Here is a 17,559-nt window from a genome sequence, read left to right on the forward strand (position 1 = left end):
AGTGTTTAGCTGTTGAGTTAGCGTTCAGAAACCACTCGCTGCTTTTTACATGGTTGTTCAGGATTCTCCAATTCTTGAAACAAAAAGTATGCACATTCCTTTAGTAAAGTTTCTAATATTATGTCAGAACTTAAACACAAAGCTGATGAGCCGCCTCAGTTGTGAAACTCATAACTGTTTACATTGTCAGCAGTCGGTAAATATTAGTGGTTAATATTTAATAGAAAGTATAGTTAAAATGGAGAAAATGTGTCGATGTTTTTACCTTCTGTCATTTCTACTTAAATGAAGATCCTCCTCAGTGTTGACTTTTTAACATAGTTTTGGCACATCAGACTCTATGCTGATGATATTCACGCTTATCTCATTGAAGTCTTTCAGTTTCTGACAGTCAGCTGAGATTTACTGCAGCCGATCCTTGAACCGCCAGCAAACCTTCTGGAGGTTTTTTAAACGTTAGTAACTCTGCCACCATTTTGTCCTGCAGGATGGGTTTCTGTCAGGAGTTTGAAGTGACGGTTCACACCTCACCTGGTCCCACCTGCGGGACCTTCAACCGTCTGCGTCTCAGCCTGATTGGATCACAAGGCGAGACTCCGCCCGTCACAGTGAACGACGACCATCACCTGCTGCCTGGATCTGTGAGTTTCATCAGTAATCGTTCTGATGGTGTGAAATGACGCTCCGCTAACATCGCTTCTCTTTGCTGCTGAGTTTTTGCAAAGCTGCTAAGGTCTCTCCAAATGGTCTCCGTCTTCCTAGACGTGCCTGGTCCTGGTCCGGCCCAGTGGCCCACTGGGTCGGGTGGTTCTGGTTCGGCTCCAGCTGGAGGTGCAGACTGGATTCCCCAATTTGGACTGGCACTGTAACAGAGTAGAGCTCCGCCAACGGGTTAAAGGTCAGGAACCAAGGCCCGACGGTTCAGAAACGCAGGTGTTCTTGTGCGACAAGTGGCTGCGGACAGCAGATGGCGACGTGGAGCTGCGCAGCGGAAACCGTGAGATTATTTTTGGTCCCTGAGAAGCGATTCTTACAATCACTTCAGATCCATCTGATTCTGTCCCTGTGTTTCCTGTCATTGGTGTTGCTCCAGTGTGTTTGCTGGCGGAGGAAACTGAAGAGCGAGCGAAGCAACACCGACTCGGCCAGCTGCAGCGGCAGCGGCAGCTCATCAGGTGCAACATATCAGGCTCCTGGAAAACTGTCCTGGCTGCTGCCTTTCTATGCAGCTTGATTCTCATCTACCTTCAGTGTGCCGCCTGGGATTTGTCCCATTCACTTTGATTTTTTAAAGATGAATTTCAACCAGGCCAATCGGTGAACATTCACATATCTTCATTCAGATGCTTGAATGACGACGACGTATCTGACCAAATTGCAGGCTGCCAATGCCAATGGAAATGAACAAATCAGTTCAGTCTGTGTTGCTCATGCTTCCAAAATTAGAACAGGAAGAATGTTTAAGACATGTAATTGTTGGAAAAGGTGTTGTTTTGCTCGGCTCTTTTCAGTTGAGAATAGTTGTTTACAGTGCAGGAAATCTCTGGTAGCCTTCATCAATGTCATAGCCAAACTTTAGCGATTGGTTGAGATCAGAGTCAATAGTTTCAAACATCATTTCACCTCGAGTAAGCAGTCATTTCTCAACAGTCAAAGGTCCCGACTCTTTCATGAAGCGACGCTTAAAACAAGGTTCTGGTTTTTAACAGGCGACAGAAAAATTTGTGTAAATAGAAACTGACTTCAGAGAGCAGAACAAAAATCAGGTAACTGAATCAGAACAGGATCCTTAAAGTACAACAAGAAACCAAAGTAAATGTAACTAAACATAGAACAAAAAGACGTGAATAAATGTTCCTGAGAAGACCTGAAGGCATCAAACTCTGATGATGATCTCCATCCTTAGACCAGGGTCTGCTCTTGAACTGGGTTTACTCCTGACCTGAGCCGTATCTGACCCGAACTCTCCCCTGTTAACAGGTGGGGTGTGTTTGTCGAAGGCGTTCCTCAGTGCCTCGATCTCAAGAGTCTGTCCGATCTCGGGCCGAACCTGAGCTACACACACATCAGGTAAGACCCAGAAATGGTCTAACTGAAGCAGCAATGGCCGTCTCTGATGTGCTTCTTGTTCCTGCTCTGCAGTCCATCCATCGACTTGCACTACCTGAGAGGCTTTGCCGGCCGGGCCGAACCCTGGAGCAGCTTCTCTGAGCTGGAGACCGCCTTTGCCCTCAGTGGACATCAGAACAACATTGCCAGTAAGAACCAGAACCGCCCGGCTCTCTTAGTCACAGACCCGTCACACAACGCTGATGAAACTAATATGTTTGTATGTTTTGTAAATCTGATTAATTGTTTGGATTTTTGTACTTCTTTTCTCTATATCTTCTTGGTTTCTCTCTGAAGGTGAAATTCTAATGTCTGAAATGTTTTGCATCATAATCATCTAATTCAGGTATTCAAGTCACTCCCATTACCACAGGCGTACAAAACCCAGCAGCTCGTGCTGCAGATTGCAGCTACAAATATCTGAAGGAATGGGTCACTCTCAGGTCAATGAACCTCAGCTTGGTACCAGGACAGGATTCCACCTGGTCAATAAGTCCAATTGACAGTCCGGTGTGGAGAAAAACTAAAGACTTACGCAGGTCAGAGACTGGATTGGCTAAAACTCACACAAACCTCCAAACGCCATGTGACCTTCTGGTTCGCTCTATAACACTGTGTAGAAAACTTTATGGATAGAGTCCGTGACCAAACATCTGGATCCAAACCTGACCTGATGTTCAAAGCATCAGATGCTCCGCCCTTAAGGATCCAAAGAAAGAACAAAGATATCTGGGAGGATTTTATGCTGCCACCGTAGGAGGAATGGTACCGGGACGGACGCTTTCTGTTCCAACATGGCTGAACTCCAGTCAACAAAGCCAGGTTGATAAAGACATGGATGAAGGAGTTTGGTGTAGAAGAACTTGACTGGCCTGACCTCAAACTTATGACTGTTAGTCAGGATTCATTGTCCTACATCAGTGTCTGACCTCCCTGACGATAATGAAGAATGAAACAGACTCCTTGTGGAAGACCAGTTCTAGACAAGCTGAAGCTTTAGCTGCTAACAGTGGAAAAACATTATAGTTAATTGTGGGTTAAGATCAGGATGTCCATCAGGTTCATGTGAGTCAGTGAAGACGGTGAACTTGTTAGCTGTACAGCTAATCGAGGTGCTTGGTGTTTCTCTGCCCCATTTGTTCCTCTGTCCTCGTCTCTGGGTGTCCTCCAGCTCAGCTGTCCAGTTGTCTTTTGTCTGTCCAGAGTTTGTGAAGGCTCACTGGATGGAGGATTGGTATTTTGGCTATCAGTCTCTGAACGGCTGCAACCCCCTGCTCCTGCGTCGGACACACCTCATCCCTCCGAACCTGGCCGTCACCTCTGACATGTTCCGCCCCTTCCTACCTGCCGACTCCTCCCTTGAAGAAGAGCTCCAGGTAACTTTGTGGTTCTGTGATTTGTGGCTCCTGTTGGATTCTATGTCAGAAAACCGATGCTTCCTGTTTAGAGAGGAAACATTTACCTGCTGGACTACAAGCTCCTGGACGGGCTTGAAGGCAACCAGATCAATGGAAAGCAGACGTACCTGTCCGCCCCGCTGTGTCTCCTGCACCTGAACGAGTTGGGACAGGTGGTCCCCATCGCCATCCAGGTGAGCTCACACCCAGGTGGAAAACGCTGCTGCTGATCCAGACTGACACTCTGCCTGTAACCCTTCAGCTCCAGCAGACGCCCGGTCCGCAGAACCCGGTCTTCCTGCCCTCTGACCCCAGCTGTGACTGGCTGCTGGCTAAGATCTGGGTCCACAGCGCTGACTTCCAGGGTCACCAGCTGGTCTCCCATTACATGCGGACCCATATGATGGCGGAGCTGTGCTGCATCGCCACGCTGCGGCAGCTTCCAGAGCATCACCCTCTGCACCAGGTGAAGACCAGCCGCCACACCTGGTACATAGAGAACTACCTGTCCACCTGAGAGACTGAAACAACAACAGGCCCAAAGCTGTAGTGGGCACCGCTAATGCACTAATCATAAACATTAGCTCTGCTAACAATAAAGCACGATACCAACATGGTGTTTAGCTAAAGGTAGAGCGCTAATTTCCACTATGTTGATACCTACTGTGCATGAACAGACTTCAAAATAAGAGCATGAATTTAAACGTCTTAGCAGTTCACCAAAACGTCCAGACAGAACTTTATTCACCTTAAAGTTTATAAAACAGCCAAGTAAATTAGCACTTTAGAATTTATGGAAACAAAATGCGCTAAATGTTTTCAAAGTTAGCAAAAACAATAAAGCGTTAAACCAAAAATTAGCTGTGCTAATTAGCAGAAGTGTCCAAAGTGTTTATGATCTGGACAGATGATCAGTGACTTGAGGAGCAGCCCTACCAGTTCAGAGCAACGTTTAACTGTACCAAGTTCCCACAAGTCTGAACCTGAAGCGATCTGTGCCACTGGACCGCCATCTTGGTAGGCAAATGTGGCGCAAAGCATAGATGAATTTTGGCTTCCAGACCAACAAAGAGAAATAATATTGACACTATTGACCAATGTGCAAGAGAAACGTATCAATAACATGCTGTCAGGACCGACCCGTATGAGACAGAGAATGTGGCTTTTTTATTGTTGTCATAGCAACAATAAAAAGTTAGTTAGTCATAACTAACTGTTATAACAGTTAGTTACAGATACCCCCCAAGATGGTGGTCAGCTACAAAATTCCAGTAAGTGCGACATCACATGAGAACTACGTTTATTTCTTGATAGTTAGTGAAAACTAGAAAAGGGTCCGTTTATGAAATATGACAGTCAAATTGGTGGAATTTAGCCGATAATCTGTTAGCCATGAATACATAATAAAAATCCAACCTGATAAACATTTACTCTGTGTTAAATGGATGGAAGACCTGATATGTTGGTTTAATCTAAAAGTTTTCAGAACATGGCGCAGCATCATCTGGTCCCAGAAGAGCTGAACTAATAAATCCTGTCTGAACTTCAGAGGCTCCATCCTCATGTTCTCCCTCAGGATTCATGTCTAGATTAGCCAAACTGTGGAAACCATAAAATCAAATTATTTAGTTTTTTTAAAATCTCATCTTTCTGTGTTTATTCTGATTGTTTCTCCAGCTGCTGATGCCTCACATCAGGACGTCTCTGCAGATCAACATGCAGGCGCGAGCGTCGCTGCTGGCCGCTAACGGCCCCTTTGATCAGGTAAAAACTCACTTGCAAGGCTCACTGCCCAGGGCGCCACTCTGTCTGGGGGCAGCCACAGCACTACATGGTTAAATGTCCCGAATAACTGTTATTATGGGATGTCATTTGTAAAGTTAGACAGTCAATCATTTGTGTTATTTAGCCTGTCAAAAGAGAGAAAATGCAGGGTCATATTTTCACCATGTTATTCATTGACAAATGTCCCAATTTAAAACTAAACATTTAGTTAGAAAACTAAATATTTGGGGAATAGGTTGAAGCTAAATATTTAAATCGGAGCTAATTGTTTAAACTTAATCTAAATATTTAGTTTAGGTATTTAGCTTGTTAATTAAATATTTACTTTGGAACTGGCATTTATAAATGAATAACATGCTGACTGAATTTTTTTCTCTCTCTCATGAATAGACAACCCAAATTATTGCTGTTAATTTTTGACTGTGAAGCTTTACTGAAATCAACGCTGTTTTAAATTTAAGATTTAGAATATTTTTCATATTGTAAATCTTAATGAAAAATGTTCCTTAATGAAAAGGAACATTTAATGAAAATCTTCCTTTTCTTAATTAGAACCTCCTTAATTTGAGACAAAGCGTAGGAATTGGGGCAGAATGATCAGGGCTGTAATGGCCTGGTTCTGGTTCTGCAGGCAGTGGGTTCTGGTCTGAAGACCATTCCAGACATCCTCCGCAGAGCGTCGGCCACCATCCACTATCGGTCCATGTGCGTTCCCGACGACCTGCTGGACCGCGGCGTGGACAAACTGCCTCGCAGCTTCTACGCTCAGGACGCCCGGAGGATCTGGGACGTGCTGTACAGGTAAACGAGCGCACCCCAGCCCGGTGGCGCGGCGGTGAGCGCCTGCAGGACGGCTCAGGTCTGTGTGTCTGGCAGGTTTGTCCTCGGCTGGGTCCAGCTGTACTACAGAGGAGACAAAGACGTCCAGAACGACTCCGAGCTCCAGAACTGGATCACCGACATCAACACACATGGATTCTCGCAGAACGCAGGTTGGTTCCCAGCATCCGCTCACTGCAGAGGTCCGGTTATGGTTAGAGAACATCTGGATAGAGCAGAGCGACCGTGCTGAATCTAGCGCTTAATGTTTCCCAGAAGTGCAGCAATGGTTTGGGTCTCATGGAGAAGCAGAACCATTTTCCCACGCCTGGCTGCAGGTCCTCCACCATGAACTCGTTTCTGGTTCTACTTCCTGTCACCTCCAGGGTTTCCTCCGAGTTTCCAAACCGAAGCAGAAGTTTCCAAGTTTGTGACCATGGTCATCTTCTCCTGCTCCGCTTTGCACGCGGCCGTCAACTTCTCCCAGGTCAGTGGACACGGGACGGAAACTCTCAGGACGGGTTTGAACACAAACACAAAGCAGCCACTAAAATATGAAAAATACAAACTAATTTCTGCTAAAAGTTGGCATTTGAAGCGATATAAAAAAAAAGGCAAATCAAGCTCTTGTTCTGTAGCTTCCTAAGCAGTCCCTGTTGTGGAGCATGCTAACGTAAGCTAATGCTAACCAGCTATCCCAACACAGCATTCAAATGAAGCTAATGTGCTAAATCCAACCATGTTTATCCTGCCACGTGTCAATAATACAACAGATTTGAACCCAGAAACGTTTTGCTACCAGCTGCTCCAACGCGCTAAAACAAAGTGAAAACTTAATTTTCCAGTATTTCTCTGCGGTTTGTCTCTCTGCAGCTGGACTTTGCTCTCTGGATGCCCAACTGCCCGGCCGCTATGACGCGTCCTCCTCCGCAGGCCAAAGGCGCCGTCACAGAGCAGGACATCCTGTCCTTCCTGCCGGACATCAACTCCACCAACCGCGTCCTGATGACGCTGGCCGTGCTGTCGCAGCCTGGCGTTAACTTTGTAAGGCTCCACCCGGCTAGTTCTGTTGGAAAACGAATCAAACGCACCTCAAACATTTTTTATTTTATTTCTTTTTACATCAGATCATTTTCCGACCAGTTTCCATGTTAATAACAGAAAACAACCATCAAGACGTCCGCGCCGTTTCTCCTTCTTCCTGTAAAGTTTCTGTGTCTCCCCCTACAGGTTCCTCTGTGTCACTACAGGGAGGCGGTCTTCAGAGTCGACGCCCACCGCAGGCTGCTGGAGGAAGTGCAGGCGGAGCTCCAGGCCATTACTGATGACATCACAGAGCGCAACAGGCACCTGGAGCTGCCGTATACATACCTGTGTCCGTCCGGCGTCGACAACAGCGTCGCAATTTAAACTCCACAACCGTCTCCTGGTGTTCAGATATTAGCCGTCTTTACTGCAACTTCACATTTCTATAACTCACTGTCCTTTAAACCTCTATAAACCTTTATAGAGAATATGTTGTTTCATATTTATTAAATCTGATAGAGCTTCTCCACTTTCTCTCTGAGTTGCTACTGCCGTCCAAAGAAATTCACCAAAAACAACCAATTAGAGCTAAAGGGCGGGGCTTAGTGCTGTCAATCATCCTCATGTAAGCACTCCTAAATGTGCTGATGGAGAAGCAAATCGCTGTTACAGGCAAACAGTGCCATGCTAGCAAACTATGGAGGACTTTAACAAAACGATGAATTATTTACCCTTAATAAATGATCAATTAGAAACTATTTTTTATGTTTTCTGATTAAACATTTAAATGATTAAAAAGAAGAAAAATCAACTAATCAATGGTTGAAAACTTTCTCTCAGCTCTTTGGATTCTAACAGTTTTTATTGTTATTTTTTTCTGTTGGTCGGTTAATAAATAAAGAGAAACGATAAAAACACGCGGCGCTTAAATTGAAGGGAAACATGTAAATATGTGGAAATCCCCGCAGTCCGGAACTTCCTGTTGCGTGTTGACATGTTTCCGTCCTTCATCAACAGGAATCAGCGGCACGTTGAGGCTGAAACACAGCGAAGATCTAATCTGGTTCTGCTGATACAAACCGGAACCAGAATATTTGCATTTGTTTTATTGGCAGCTGCTGTCTGCAGTAAGACAACCTATCAGAGAATCTGCTCTCTGCAGTCATTCACCTGTCCAGCCTGCAGAGGTCGTCAGGTGTTCAACCAATCAGAACTCTTGTCATCTTCTTCTCTGGACCAGGGACGTTTCTCCTCGACTTGATCTTGTTGGTTTTTCACGTAAACGTGTGGAAAACATCGGGAACTTTTAGTCATCAACGGTACCTCACAATCCAACATGGCGGCTGTTGCTACGGAACGAGCAGCGAGAGAAAAGCTGTGGTTATACAATCACCTTCATACCTTCAGGCTCAGCCGTGGTGCTGCAGTTCTTATGTTAGACGGTAGGGGGCAGAACAATCAGCGTCTCTGCAGTTTCAGACTGTCTGTTTTGATCGTTTGTTTCTTTTTAAACCAACACATGAACTCTTTTCTTATCTTTGACACAAAATGTGTTCCTATGAGAATAAAGACAGAATATTACCAGAAAAAAGTCATAAAATTATGAGGAAAAAATGGTTATACTTTGATTTTGTCCTCTTTACAACTTCATTCTCATATTTTGTCTTTATTTTCGTGATTTAAAAAACAACATGGCTCTCTTTAATGCTCTGTTGTGTGGCCAATGTGTCTGACCAATATTTCCATTATTGTCTCATCGTGCTAACAGTTAGCATGCTAGCAGTCTCTGGTTAAGCATGTTTTTTCTCCGTTCAGCATCATGTCTGGATGAAGCCACCATGTTTGTTTCAGTTGCTCCAACCCGTTGAATCAAGCTGCAGTACCTGCACCGACCACCACGTGGCGTAAGAGCAGCTGCCTGAGCTGATGCTCTGATTGGTCGGCTGGTGGTCATCAGGTAAAGAGGAGACAGAACCTGCAGACTTTTAAATATCAGCCTGTATTGTGGAATCACAGCAGGAGCTCATCAGTGTCTGGACTGGACCGACCCGGACCGGACAGCACCGGACCGGGTCTTTACATTCAGTAACCTGGAGAGGAAGGACAGCAGTGCTGATTGTAAACAGATGAAGCCGCCTGAACCGTTAAATACTCCAGAAACGATGAGGTAACACTTTAAGAAACAACTCCGGTTCAGAGCAGGAAATAAAATGAAACAGCAGGAAGACGTCTGCAGTTTGGTGCTGATCCGAGGGAAACGGGCCCGGTTCCGGTTCCCAGAACCCGCCAGCCTGTCGGGTTTCCCTCCAAATCGGCAGCAAACTGAACAGAACCTTCATAATACTCTGTAACGTTCAGGAAATGTTCTGGACCTGTAATGCTGCAAACACTTTAAAACAATAAATATCCATCAGTCTCTGAGTGGAGGGAATGTTTCCACCATCAGCACTTCCACTCCTCAGTAGCTTCACATCTGGCGGTTCTGGTCCAGCTGAGCGGCCTAGCTGACCGGGTCTACCACCAGAACCTTGCACTCCCGCTTGGCGATCTTATCCACGGACAGCAGCGTCTTGTCCTGCGGCGGCAGGTAGAGCGGCCGGCCGACCGGGGAGCCGACCGGCGGCGTGATGGCCCGCCGCTCCATGGCGCTGCCAGTCCTGCACGCACGCACACACACACCGGGTTAGAGGGATTCCCATGGAGACAAGCCATCCAGCTGGTTTTACACCTGGACATGTTTTACCTCATGATGTGCGATCGGGACGGCTGCTGGTGGGAGAAGGACTGCGATCGGCCCAGACTGGCCTGGTGCCGGTCCAGAAGGTCCCGCACAGCGGGGCTGGACGGGCTGTTTTTACCTGGGGACCAGAGAATGGTAAATGGTATTAGAAAACAATAACACACTCAAAGCATTTTACACTAGATCCACCTTCACAGATCAACCTGCGTTGAGTGCCTTGCCCAGAGGCACATCAACATATGACGACTGGTCATCTTGTGTTTTGTTTTTGTTGTTGTTTTTTTACCCATCCAGGGGGTCTTTTGTGGGCTCTAGTGTCCCTTATATGATAGTAGGCTAGCACAACTTCATGGTCAATGGAAATGCAGCTGATGGGATCCAACGCTTCGATCACACACCAGGTCTTCATTCTCAGTTCTGATTGTTTTGCATAAATCCGATTTCTTCTTCCTGTTGGTCTGTTCAGCTGATCAATTCATAGTTTTTGAAAACTCATTTTGAAAGCAATCGGATTTAGTTCCACATATGGAAGTGGAACAGATAGGATTTGGGTCGCATGCGCCTGCTGCTGTGTCAGAACCAGAACCGAAACCTGCAGCTGGACGGAGGAAGCGGTTCTTACGTGAGAGTGGCCGGGCGTCAGGCGGCGGGTTGGAGACAGAAGCGGTGAACTGAAGCTTCAGCTTCATGTGCTGACTCAGCTGGAACAGAAGGAACCATCAGAGAACTGAGATGACATAAAGCTGATGGGAGGAAAAACTGGAAACATTTAATTAACAGAAAAATCTTTTATTATTTTCATGAAAGAAAACCTGCAGACAAGTCAAATTATTGCATAGAGAACGTTTCATTTTATTGAAGAGCTAAAATAAAACAAAGTGTAAACATTCTGGGTCAAGAAATATAGATTTTATAAACTAAAAAGATAAAATTTCACATGTTTTGGACATAATGTCTCACTTTCTTCTCCTACTACTCTCCAGTTTGCATTATTTTGCTGTTATTTCTGCTTTATGTTCAGTTATTTTTCTCTCCATAGAAGCTACACCTGGTCTGGCCTTCTGATTGGTTGATTCCACTGTCGCCCCCTGCTGGTCAGGAGGAGTGACGCTGCAGGTCAACGACTGGATTCTCTGTTGGGTTTCCTTAGATGGAAACTTCTTTTAAACCCATCTGAATAATAAAGTTTAAAGAACTGAATGATAACGAGGATCAACTGGAATGAATGTTTGAATGTTAGCAGCAGCAGTGGTAGCAGTAGCAGTGGTAGCATTAGCGGCGGCGGTAGCAGTAGCAGTGGTAGCATTAGCAGTGGTAGCAGTAGCAGTGGTAGCAGCAGCAGTGGTAGCAGTAGCAGTGGTAGCAGCAGCAGTGATAGCAGTAGCAGTGGTAGCAGTAGCAGCGGTAGCAGTAGCAATGGTAGCAGTAGCAATGGTAGCAGTAGCAATGGTAGCAGCAGCAATGGTAGCAGTAGTAATGGTAGCAGTAGCAATGGTAGCAGCAGCAGTGATAGCAGTAGCAGTGGTAGCAGTAGCAATGGTAGCATTAGCGGCGGCGGTAGCAGTAGCAGTGGTAGCATTAGCGGCAGCGGCGTTGGTCCACCCACCTCGTACAGTCCTGGTTTCAGGATCTGGAAGGACACGCTGAAGGACAGGGTGCTTCCTCTGCGGCAGTGGCCCAGGTTGCTGAGCGGCGTGTGACACACCACGGCGGTCAGCGCCGTGTCCTCGCCCCGACCGCGACCTGGACACATCCAGAACCAGGTCAGAACAGAACCACCTCCAGCAGAGAAAACACAACAGATTAAAAGATAAAGGAGATTTTTCATCTTAATATTTAAATCTTTGTTCAGTTTTGGATTAATTTCTCTGTCTGTGTTGTTCTTTCAGCTAACGGCTTTTTAGAGTCTCTAAACTCCAGTTAACAATTAATCGATTACTGAATTAGCTGATTGTTATTTCAATAATCGATTAACCTGATTAATCGTTTCAAGGTTTTCCAGATGTTTTCTTTGGATAAAAATATTTGATGACTTTTGTTGTTTCTGATCCGATAAGCAGTAGAAACCGGCTGATGTTTTCCTGTTTGGATCAGGAAGGAAAACATTTCTCTCTCACAGAAGAAGAAGAGAGCGACGTCTACAGGAAGTTAGAGAACCGGTGTCGGTCCGAACCGACCTTCAGGGGTCCAGACGAGCCGGACGGCCAGGAAGTCCTGCAGGTTGTTGATCAGAACGTATTTGACCTTGAAGTGCTCTTTGACCTTGACAGAGCTGGGGCAGCTGGCGGTCATGACGAATCGTGGCCGGTCCAGACGGATGCTGGGCAGCCTGGAGGAGAGGCGGGGAGAAGGGGGTTACAGGTCCGGTACCAGGCCTGGTTCTGGTCCAAAACCCAACCCGGCAGAACCAGAAACACTCAAAAAGACAAAAACAGGATGGAGAAAGTAGGCAGAGGTAAAAACTGTGAACAAGAAAATTTAATCGTTTTCTGAGTTTCAGAGGTTTCAGTTCTGCTGTTTGAACAGCCGATTGGGTCAGAGCGTCACCTGGTGGCCACTCGCAGAACTGCAGGCGGCCTCTCAGTAAATCAGAACGAAAAAGATAAAAAACATAATTCTGGTTGAGAGGAAGGAAAAACAAAATTTAGATCAGATCAGTTAAAAGGATTTTAAATATCTGATTTAGTCGACAGAATCAAGTTTGGACCGGGGAGAAAAACATCTGGACCGAGTCCTGCTGTCAGGTTACAGATGATCTGATATGGAAGTGTGTGGGTCGGTTCAGGAGGGAGACGACAGAAATCACAGCAACCTGGACCAGAACCTCAGGCTGGTCTCCATGCTGCGCCGCATAGATGCAGTGATTCATGCCAAAGGAGCCCAGACCAACTACTGAGTTGGTCTTTAGAAACATAATGACGTGTTTTCATCAGCAGAGATCCAGAAATCGTCATAACATCAAACATCCCTCATCAGGCCTATCGCTGCGTTTCCATTAGCCGTATAAACTGGAATTATAACCTCTCTGGGTTTACCTGTAGTGGGTGTAGATGCAGTTGGTGAACGGCATCTTGGGAGTGGACCACTGCAGAACCGCCACCAAAGGAACCTCGAAACCCTGAAAACACAGAGGAACCCAGACTGAACGTCTCATCCTGATGATGGAGGCCAGAATCTGTCGCCATGGAGACGGGCCTCCGCATCAGCAGCTGAGTTTGCTCTGGTGCGACTCTTTGTCAGGATGAGCGGAGGCATCTCAACGTTTCTCAGACGTTGGTCATCAGTAACGTTGGGCCGATTAACCGACCTCGTTAGAGTCGTCCTGCGGGACGTCGTTCAGGTGCAGCTGGAACAGGAAGTCGTGCTCCTCCAGGGCACCGAGCGTGCTGGGAAGGTGGCAGGCCCTGCTGTCCACGCGGCAGAAAGACGCCATGCCGACCTCGCCGGACTGATGGCTGCAGGAGAGGACAGGAGTCAGAGGTGCTGCTGACCTTTGACCCTGCTGCTGACCCTTGACCCAATTACATACCAGACGTTGTCCACCAGCAGCACGGAGCCGTCCGGCATCATGGGAAGGTACGAGGCGTTCAGGTTGGGCAGAATCCGGACGTCCCGGATGCTCAGCTCCTCCTGGGAAGATTCATTCAGGACTGAGAAGAAACCAGTTAGAAACCAGTTAGAAACCAGTCAGGACGGATGGAGAACAGATTTTGAGATGCATTCAGGTCTGGACTTGGCCATTCAGTTTCGAGTGTCACAATGAAGCACCCTGATGTTTGGCTTGGAGCCTGACAGAACAGGAAACGGCTCAGGGTGTGAGTACTTTGGATTCAGTCAAACCTTTCAGGACGGCGAGATGTTTCCCAGAAACGGTCATCTGCTTGCAGCGGACGGTGGGAGGCGGCAGGACGGTCAGCGTGGTGCTCACTGTGGACAGAACCAAACAGAACCATCATTATTCTGCAGGTTCTTTCACCTCATCTGGGTTAGAAACACTGCCACTTGTGTCTGAAGCTGGTACTGCACCAAGCAATATTATTGTATGCAAAAAGGACAGTAGAAAATTGTTACGCAACACATGACAGGAAATACTTCATGGACTAACTGTTGAGCATTAAGCCCGACATCCTGCAGCTTTAGCATTAGCTTCCACTAAAGACCATGTTGGCGTAGCGCTTCAATGTTAGCTTCTACTACTTAATGTGTTGGTGCAGCCTATATTAGCACAACTAATGTTTATGATTGGTTCTTTAGGGTTAGCTCAGCCAGCTTCTTAGCTAGCGGTGCCCAGCACTGACCCCTCTTCCTGTCTCTAAATGGCTGCAGGTGGTTCTGGGTCATCGGAACGGTTCTGATGAAACTTTAAAGTGAAACCGGAACCTTCAGACCGTTTGGACAGCTTAGAGAGTCGGAACCACAGCGGGAGAAGTGATCTTCTTGGCTGTGGTTCTCGCTGGTTAACATGAAACCTTCGAACTGCTGACACTTTCATTAGAACTGAAACTGGAGCGGATCCAGACTTTATCCCAGACCTCCTCACCAGGCAGGACAGACGGGCTTTTATCACAGCAGGTGGAGGGGGGTTTACAAGTCCAGACAGGTGCAGCAGAGCACAGGTGTGTGTCGTACCCTGAGCCTTGAAGGTGTTCAGGTCGTGTCTGAAGGTGTGTGTGGGTTCTCGCTGCTGCAGGACGCTCAGGTATCCCAGCTCCTGCACCTCCACCTTCTCTGCTTCCTTCTTCCACACCGTCACCATGACCTGCAGCAGAACGCAGCGTGAAGCTCCCAGAACATCAGTCCCACAAACTGAGGCCCAGCAGCTGCTTCTCACCAAACACAGAACAAACCAGACAAAGGCTGGAGCAGGAAGCTCCACCTGCTCACCTTGACCTTCAGGGTGTTGACTGGAAGTTTGTCCAGAGAGACGGTGAGAGGGAAGATAACTTCGTCCGTCAGGACAACCGGCTCGTCCAGAGGAGACTGAAGAGAAGAAGTTCAGAGCCGATGAAGATGGTGCATTAAAACCTGAACCAACAAAACCCTTTGAGCAACCCGATCCCCTCCTGGCCTGTGGGGGCGCTGCACCAAGAACCACTGAAGGAAACAACACAAAAACCTCTGAAGACACTGATCGCAACTTCCTTCTTCACCAAATGTGAACTAAAGTGGAGGCGTCACATCTTAGCGGTGTGAGGATTTCTCTTTAGTCTTTGGCTAAAAACCACGAGCCATTTCTCCTGCCTGCGCTAGGCTAAAGTATTAGCATTTTTTTTATTTACCCAGAATGCCCTGCACCTGGCCTCTCTGTGTGAAAGGAAACTATAGAGAAGAGGATGATGGATCGGGACTTTTCCACATGTGTTGTAAACGTTTCTCTACCTGAACGGGAGCCCTGCGGAACTCCCTGGCAGCCGTCCCGGAGGAGTTGTGGATGAGGAGCGGCTTGCAGTCCCTGAAGCTCCGACAGCGGGAGTCCACCCTGCTGCCCAGCGCTGCGATGGCCGCCTCCGCCGCCGCCATGTAGTCGTCCTCGCCGTCCTCATCGCCGCTGCTCTGGTAGTCCTGGTGGTTGCCACGGTGACGGCTGTTCTCACCCGGACTCACGCTGGCCACGGCGCACAGAGAGCCGGCCAGCTCCCGCCACGCTTGGCTGCTGGGAGACTCTGTGCCGAAACCGGCCGCTGTGACGTCAGCGCCCCCTGCAGGGAGAGGAACGTCATGAGCTTCATCAGATCGTCCAGACGAGCGTTTTAATTGGCTAGGAGAGTTTAAGCTAGAGCCAGGACTTTAATCTATTTTAAATGTCATTAGACATGAAACTATTGATCTCTGAGAGGGTGAACTGAGCCTAAGTCTGTCACAGTCACACACTTTACTGGCCTATAAATCGTCCCAGAAGGTTTTGCGATATGATAATATTGTTGCTTTGAGGCCATTTTCAAGTAATGGCATAACAATAAGAACTCATTCTCAAATATCAATAAAGTTTCATTTCTAATGAACATCTAACACTGGAACTGGAAGACATTTTAAATATTCAAAACAAATAAAAACAGGAGAAACAACTAAATATTAATTATGAAGACTCTGTAAACAAAATTCAAAAGAAGGATGTAGTTGAAACCAAAGCAGTAGACTGAGGAGTTTAGTTTTTTTTGTAGGAAGAGGAATACAACAGATCATACAAATAGAAATGACTGAATTTGTTTTAATTGATCGATTAATTTATTGGTTAATTAATTTATCGATTTAGTTCCACAGATCGGATTTTACTGAGCAGTTCAGATCGCTGTGAGAAGGTGGGATACGGGCCCAATGTAGGATCCTGTGGCTGGAAAACATGATACTGCCCCTTTAAAATAATGATGAAAGGAAACCAGCAGACAGGTGAGCTCAATAGGTACTCTGAGAGATTCAGGTTCTGAAAGATCGTCACAAACTGCAGCTGGAGCATCCAGAACCTTCAGCTGCAGCCGAGCAGGTCCAAAACGGTCCAGCAGCTGTGGTACCACCGAGACAGAGCTTGGTCAGCAGTAGAGTTAGGAAAGCGTTCAGGACAAACAGAGACAGTCTGTCCAGCAACGTCTCAGGAAGTCCAGAACCAGAACCCGGAGAGAAATGAGCTTCACAGAATTAAAAACTAATGTGTATGGCTCTGATGTCATATTTTTGTTTTCTGACACTGGATTCTGGGTCAGAATCACCAGAACTAATTCATTTCAGACAGCTGAAATGAATTAGTTTCACTTTCTGATTCAGAGTATCTGAAATTAATTGGTAATTGTTAGTGAGACTGTAGTTTCTGGAGACTCTGCTGCAGGCTCTGCTCTGCTCAGACCCAGTTCGGTCTCTGGTTCCGGTTCTGATGAATGACTGCGCTTTGATGACGGCGGTGTGTTTGTTTCAATGACCAGACGAACACGGAAATGATGCTTCCTCCATGTTGTTCTGCCTGGTTCTGCAGCAACAGCCCCAGGGAGGTTCGGTCCGGGGACAGAACCGGTCCAGCGCTGAATATTAACCCCAAAACCAGGAACACCGAGGCGTCCGAACGACGCAGAGGCCCGGTGAGACCAGGAGAACCGGGTCAGATCCGGACCGGGTCCTGCGGCTCTCCGCCCCCCGCCAATCCCCCCCTGCCGCCCGCCTTACCGGGGGCCTCGCTCGGTGTCACCGCGGCGTCCCGACAGCGTAGCACCAGCAGGAAGCGGACCGTCTCGCCCAGGTAGAGGTGGCTCCGGCGGGGCAGACTGCGGTACCGGGCCGGGTCCGACAGGTCCGTGATGGGCACCGCCGGGAAATACATGAAGTACTCGCACTGCGACTCCATCATCTGCACCATGGCGACGACCGGAGGAGGCTGAGCGGACCAGGACCAGGAGTCAATGGACCCCGACCAGAACAATCAAACACGACGACTTCCTGGTTCTTTCAAAACAAGAGCTCAGTAAGCGGATGGAAAACTCAACTGCACCCCACAGTGGCGAGTTCAACAAATTACAACTGCCTGTCTGTTTAAACTGCTAAAAGTATTATGGTGCTTGTTCTCCTCTATTAGAGGAGGAAAAGTTTTTACTCCCTTATAGATTTTTACATTTTCTGATTTCTAGTTCTGGATATAACAAGCATAACAAAAGTTTAACAAAATGTAAAGAGTAACACAAAAATTGTTTTTGTGTGAAT

At 47.1% G+C, this 17,559-nt stretch overlaps 2 protein-coding genes across 3 annotated transcripts in view; one reads left to right on the forward strand and one right to left on the reverse strand.

Annotated features, from left to right (window-relative positions):
- LOC114153401 (arachidonate 15-lipoxygenase B) overlaps nt 1-9,281 on the forward strand; it is an 11,095-nt gene extending 1,814 nt beyond the window's left edge. Inside the window, 14 exon segments of the mRNA XM_075410506.1 lie at nt 488-641; nt 763-997; nt 1,094-1,175; nt 1,981-2,070; nt 2,143-2,258; nt 3,313-3,485; nt 3,557-3,700; nt 3,769-3,972; nt 5,184-5,270; nt 5,923-6,092; nt 6,168-6,283; nt 6,497-6,597; nt 6,984-7,154; nt 7,341-9,281. Of these exon segments, the coding sequence (XP_075266621.1) occupies nt 488-641; nt 763-997; nt 1,094-1,175; nt 1,981-2,070; nt 2,143-2,258; nt 3,313-3,485; nt 3,557-3,700; nt 3,769-3,972; nt 5,184-5,270; nt 5,923-6,092; nt 6,168-6,283; nt 6,497-6,597; nt 6,984-7,154; nt 7,341-7,520 (2,023 nt within the window). The 3' untranslated portion in view covers nt 7,521-9,281.
- Nucleotides 9,117-17,377, reverse strand: trappc14 (trafficking protein particle complex subunit 14). 2 transcript variants are annotated; one of them, XM_028031939.1, is made up of 13 exons: nt 17,029-17,377; nt 15,256-15,575; nt 14,761-14,856; nt 14,506-14,635; nt 13,717-13,803; nt 13,406-13,526; nt 13,184-13,331; nt 12,912-12,994; nt 12,054-12,205; nt 11,483-11,619; nt 10,499-10,577; nt 9,880-9,994; nt 9,117-9,793 (listed from the first exon to the last, which is right to left on the reverse strand). In XM_028031939.1, the coding sequence occupies exons 1-13, from the start codon at nt 17,216-17,218 to the stop codon at nt 9,637-9,639; spliced, it is 1,815 nt and encodes a 604-aa protein (XP_027887740.1). In that variant the 5' UTR covers nt 17,219-17,377; the 3' UTR covers nt 9,117-9,636. The 2 variants fall into 2 exon arrangements, 1 of the variants encoding a protein (XP_027887740.1); XR_003597320.1 differs by lacking the exons at nt 9,117-9,793; nt 9,880-9,994 and adding an exon at nt 10,925-11,049 and having other exon boundaries at nt 10,503-10,577.
- Nucleotides 17,378-17,559: the final 182 nt, after the last annotated feature.

The sequence above is a fragment of the Xiphophorus couchianus genome, chromosome 11 (assembly GCF_001444195.1).
Source record: "Xiphophorus couchianus chromosome 11, X_couchianus-1.0, whole genome shotgun sequence".
Taxonomy (NCBI): Eukaryota; Metazoa; Chordata; class Actinopteri; order Cyprinodontiformes; family Poeciliidae; genus Xiphophorus; species Xiphophorus couchianus.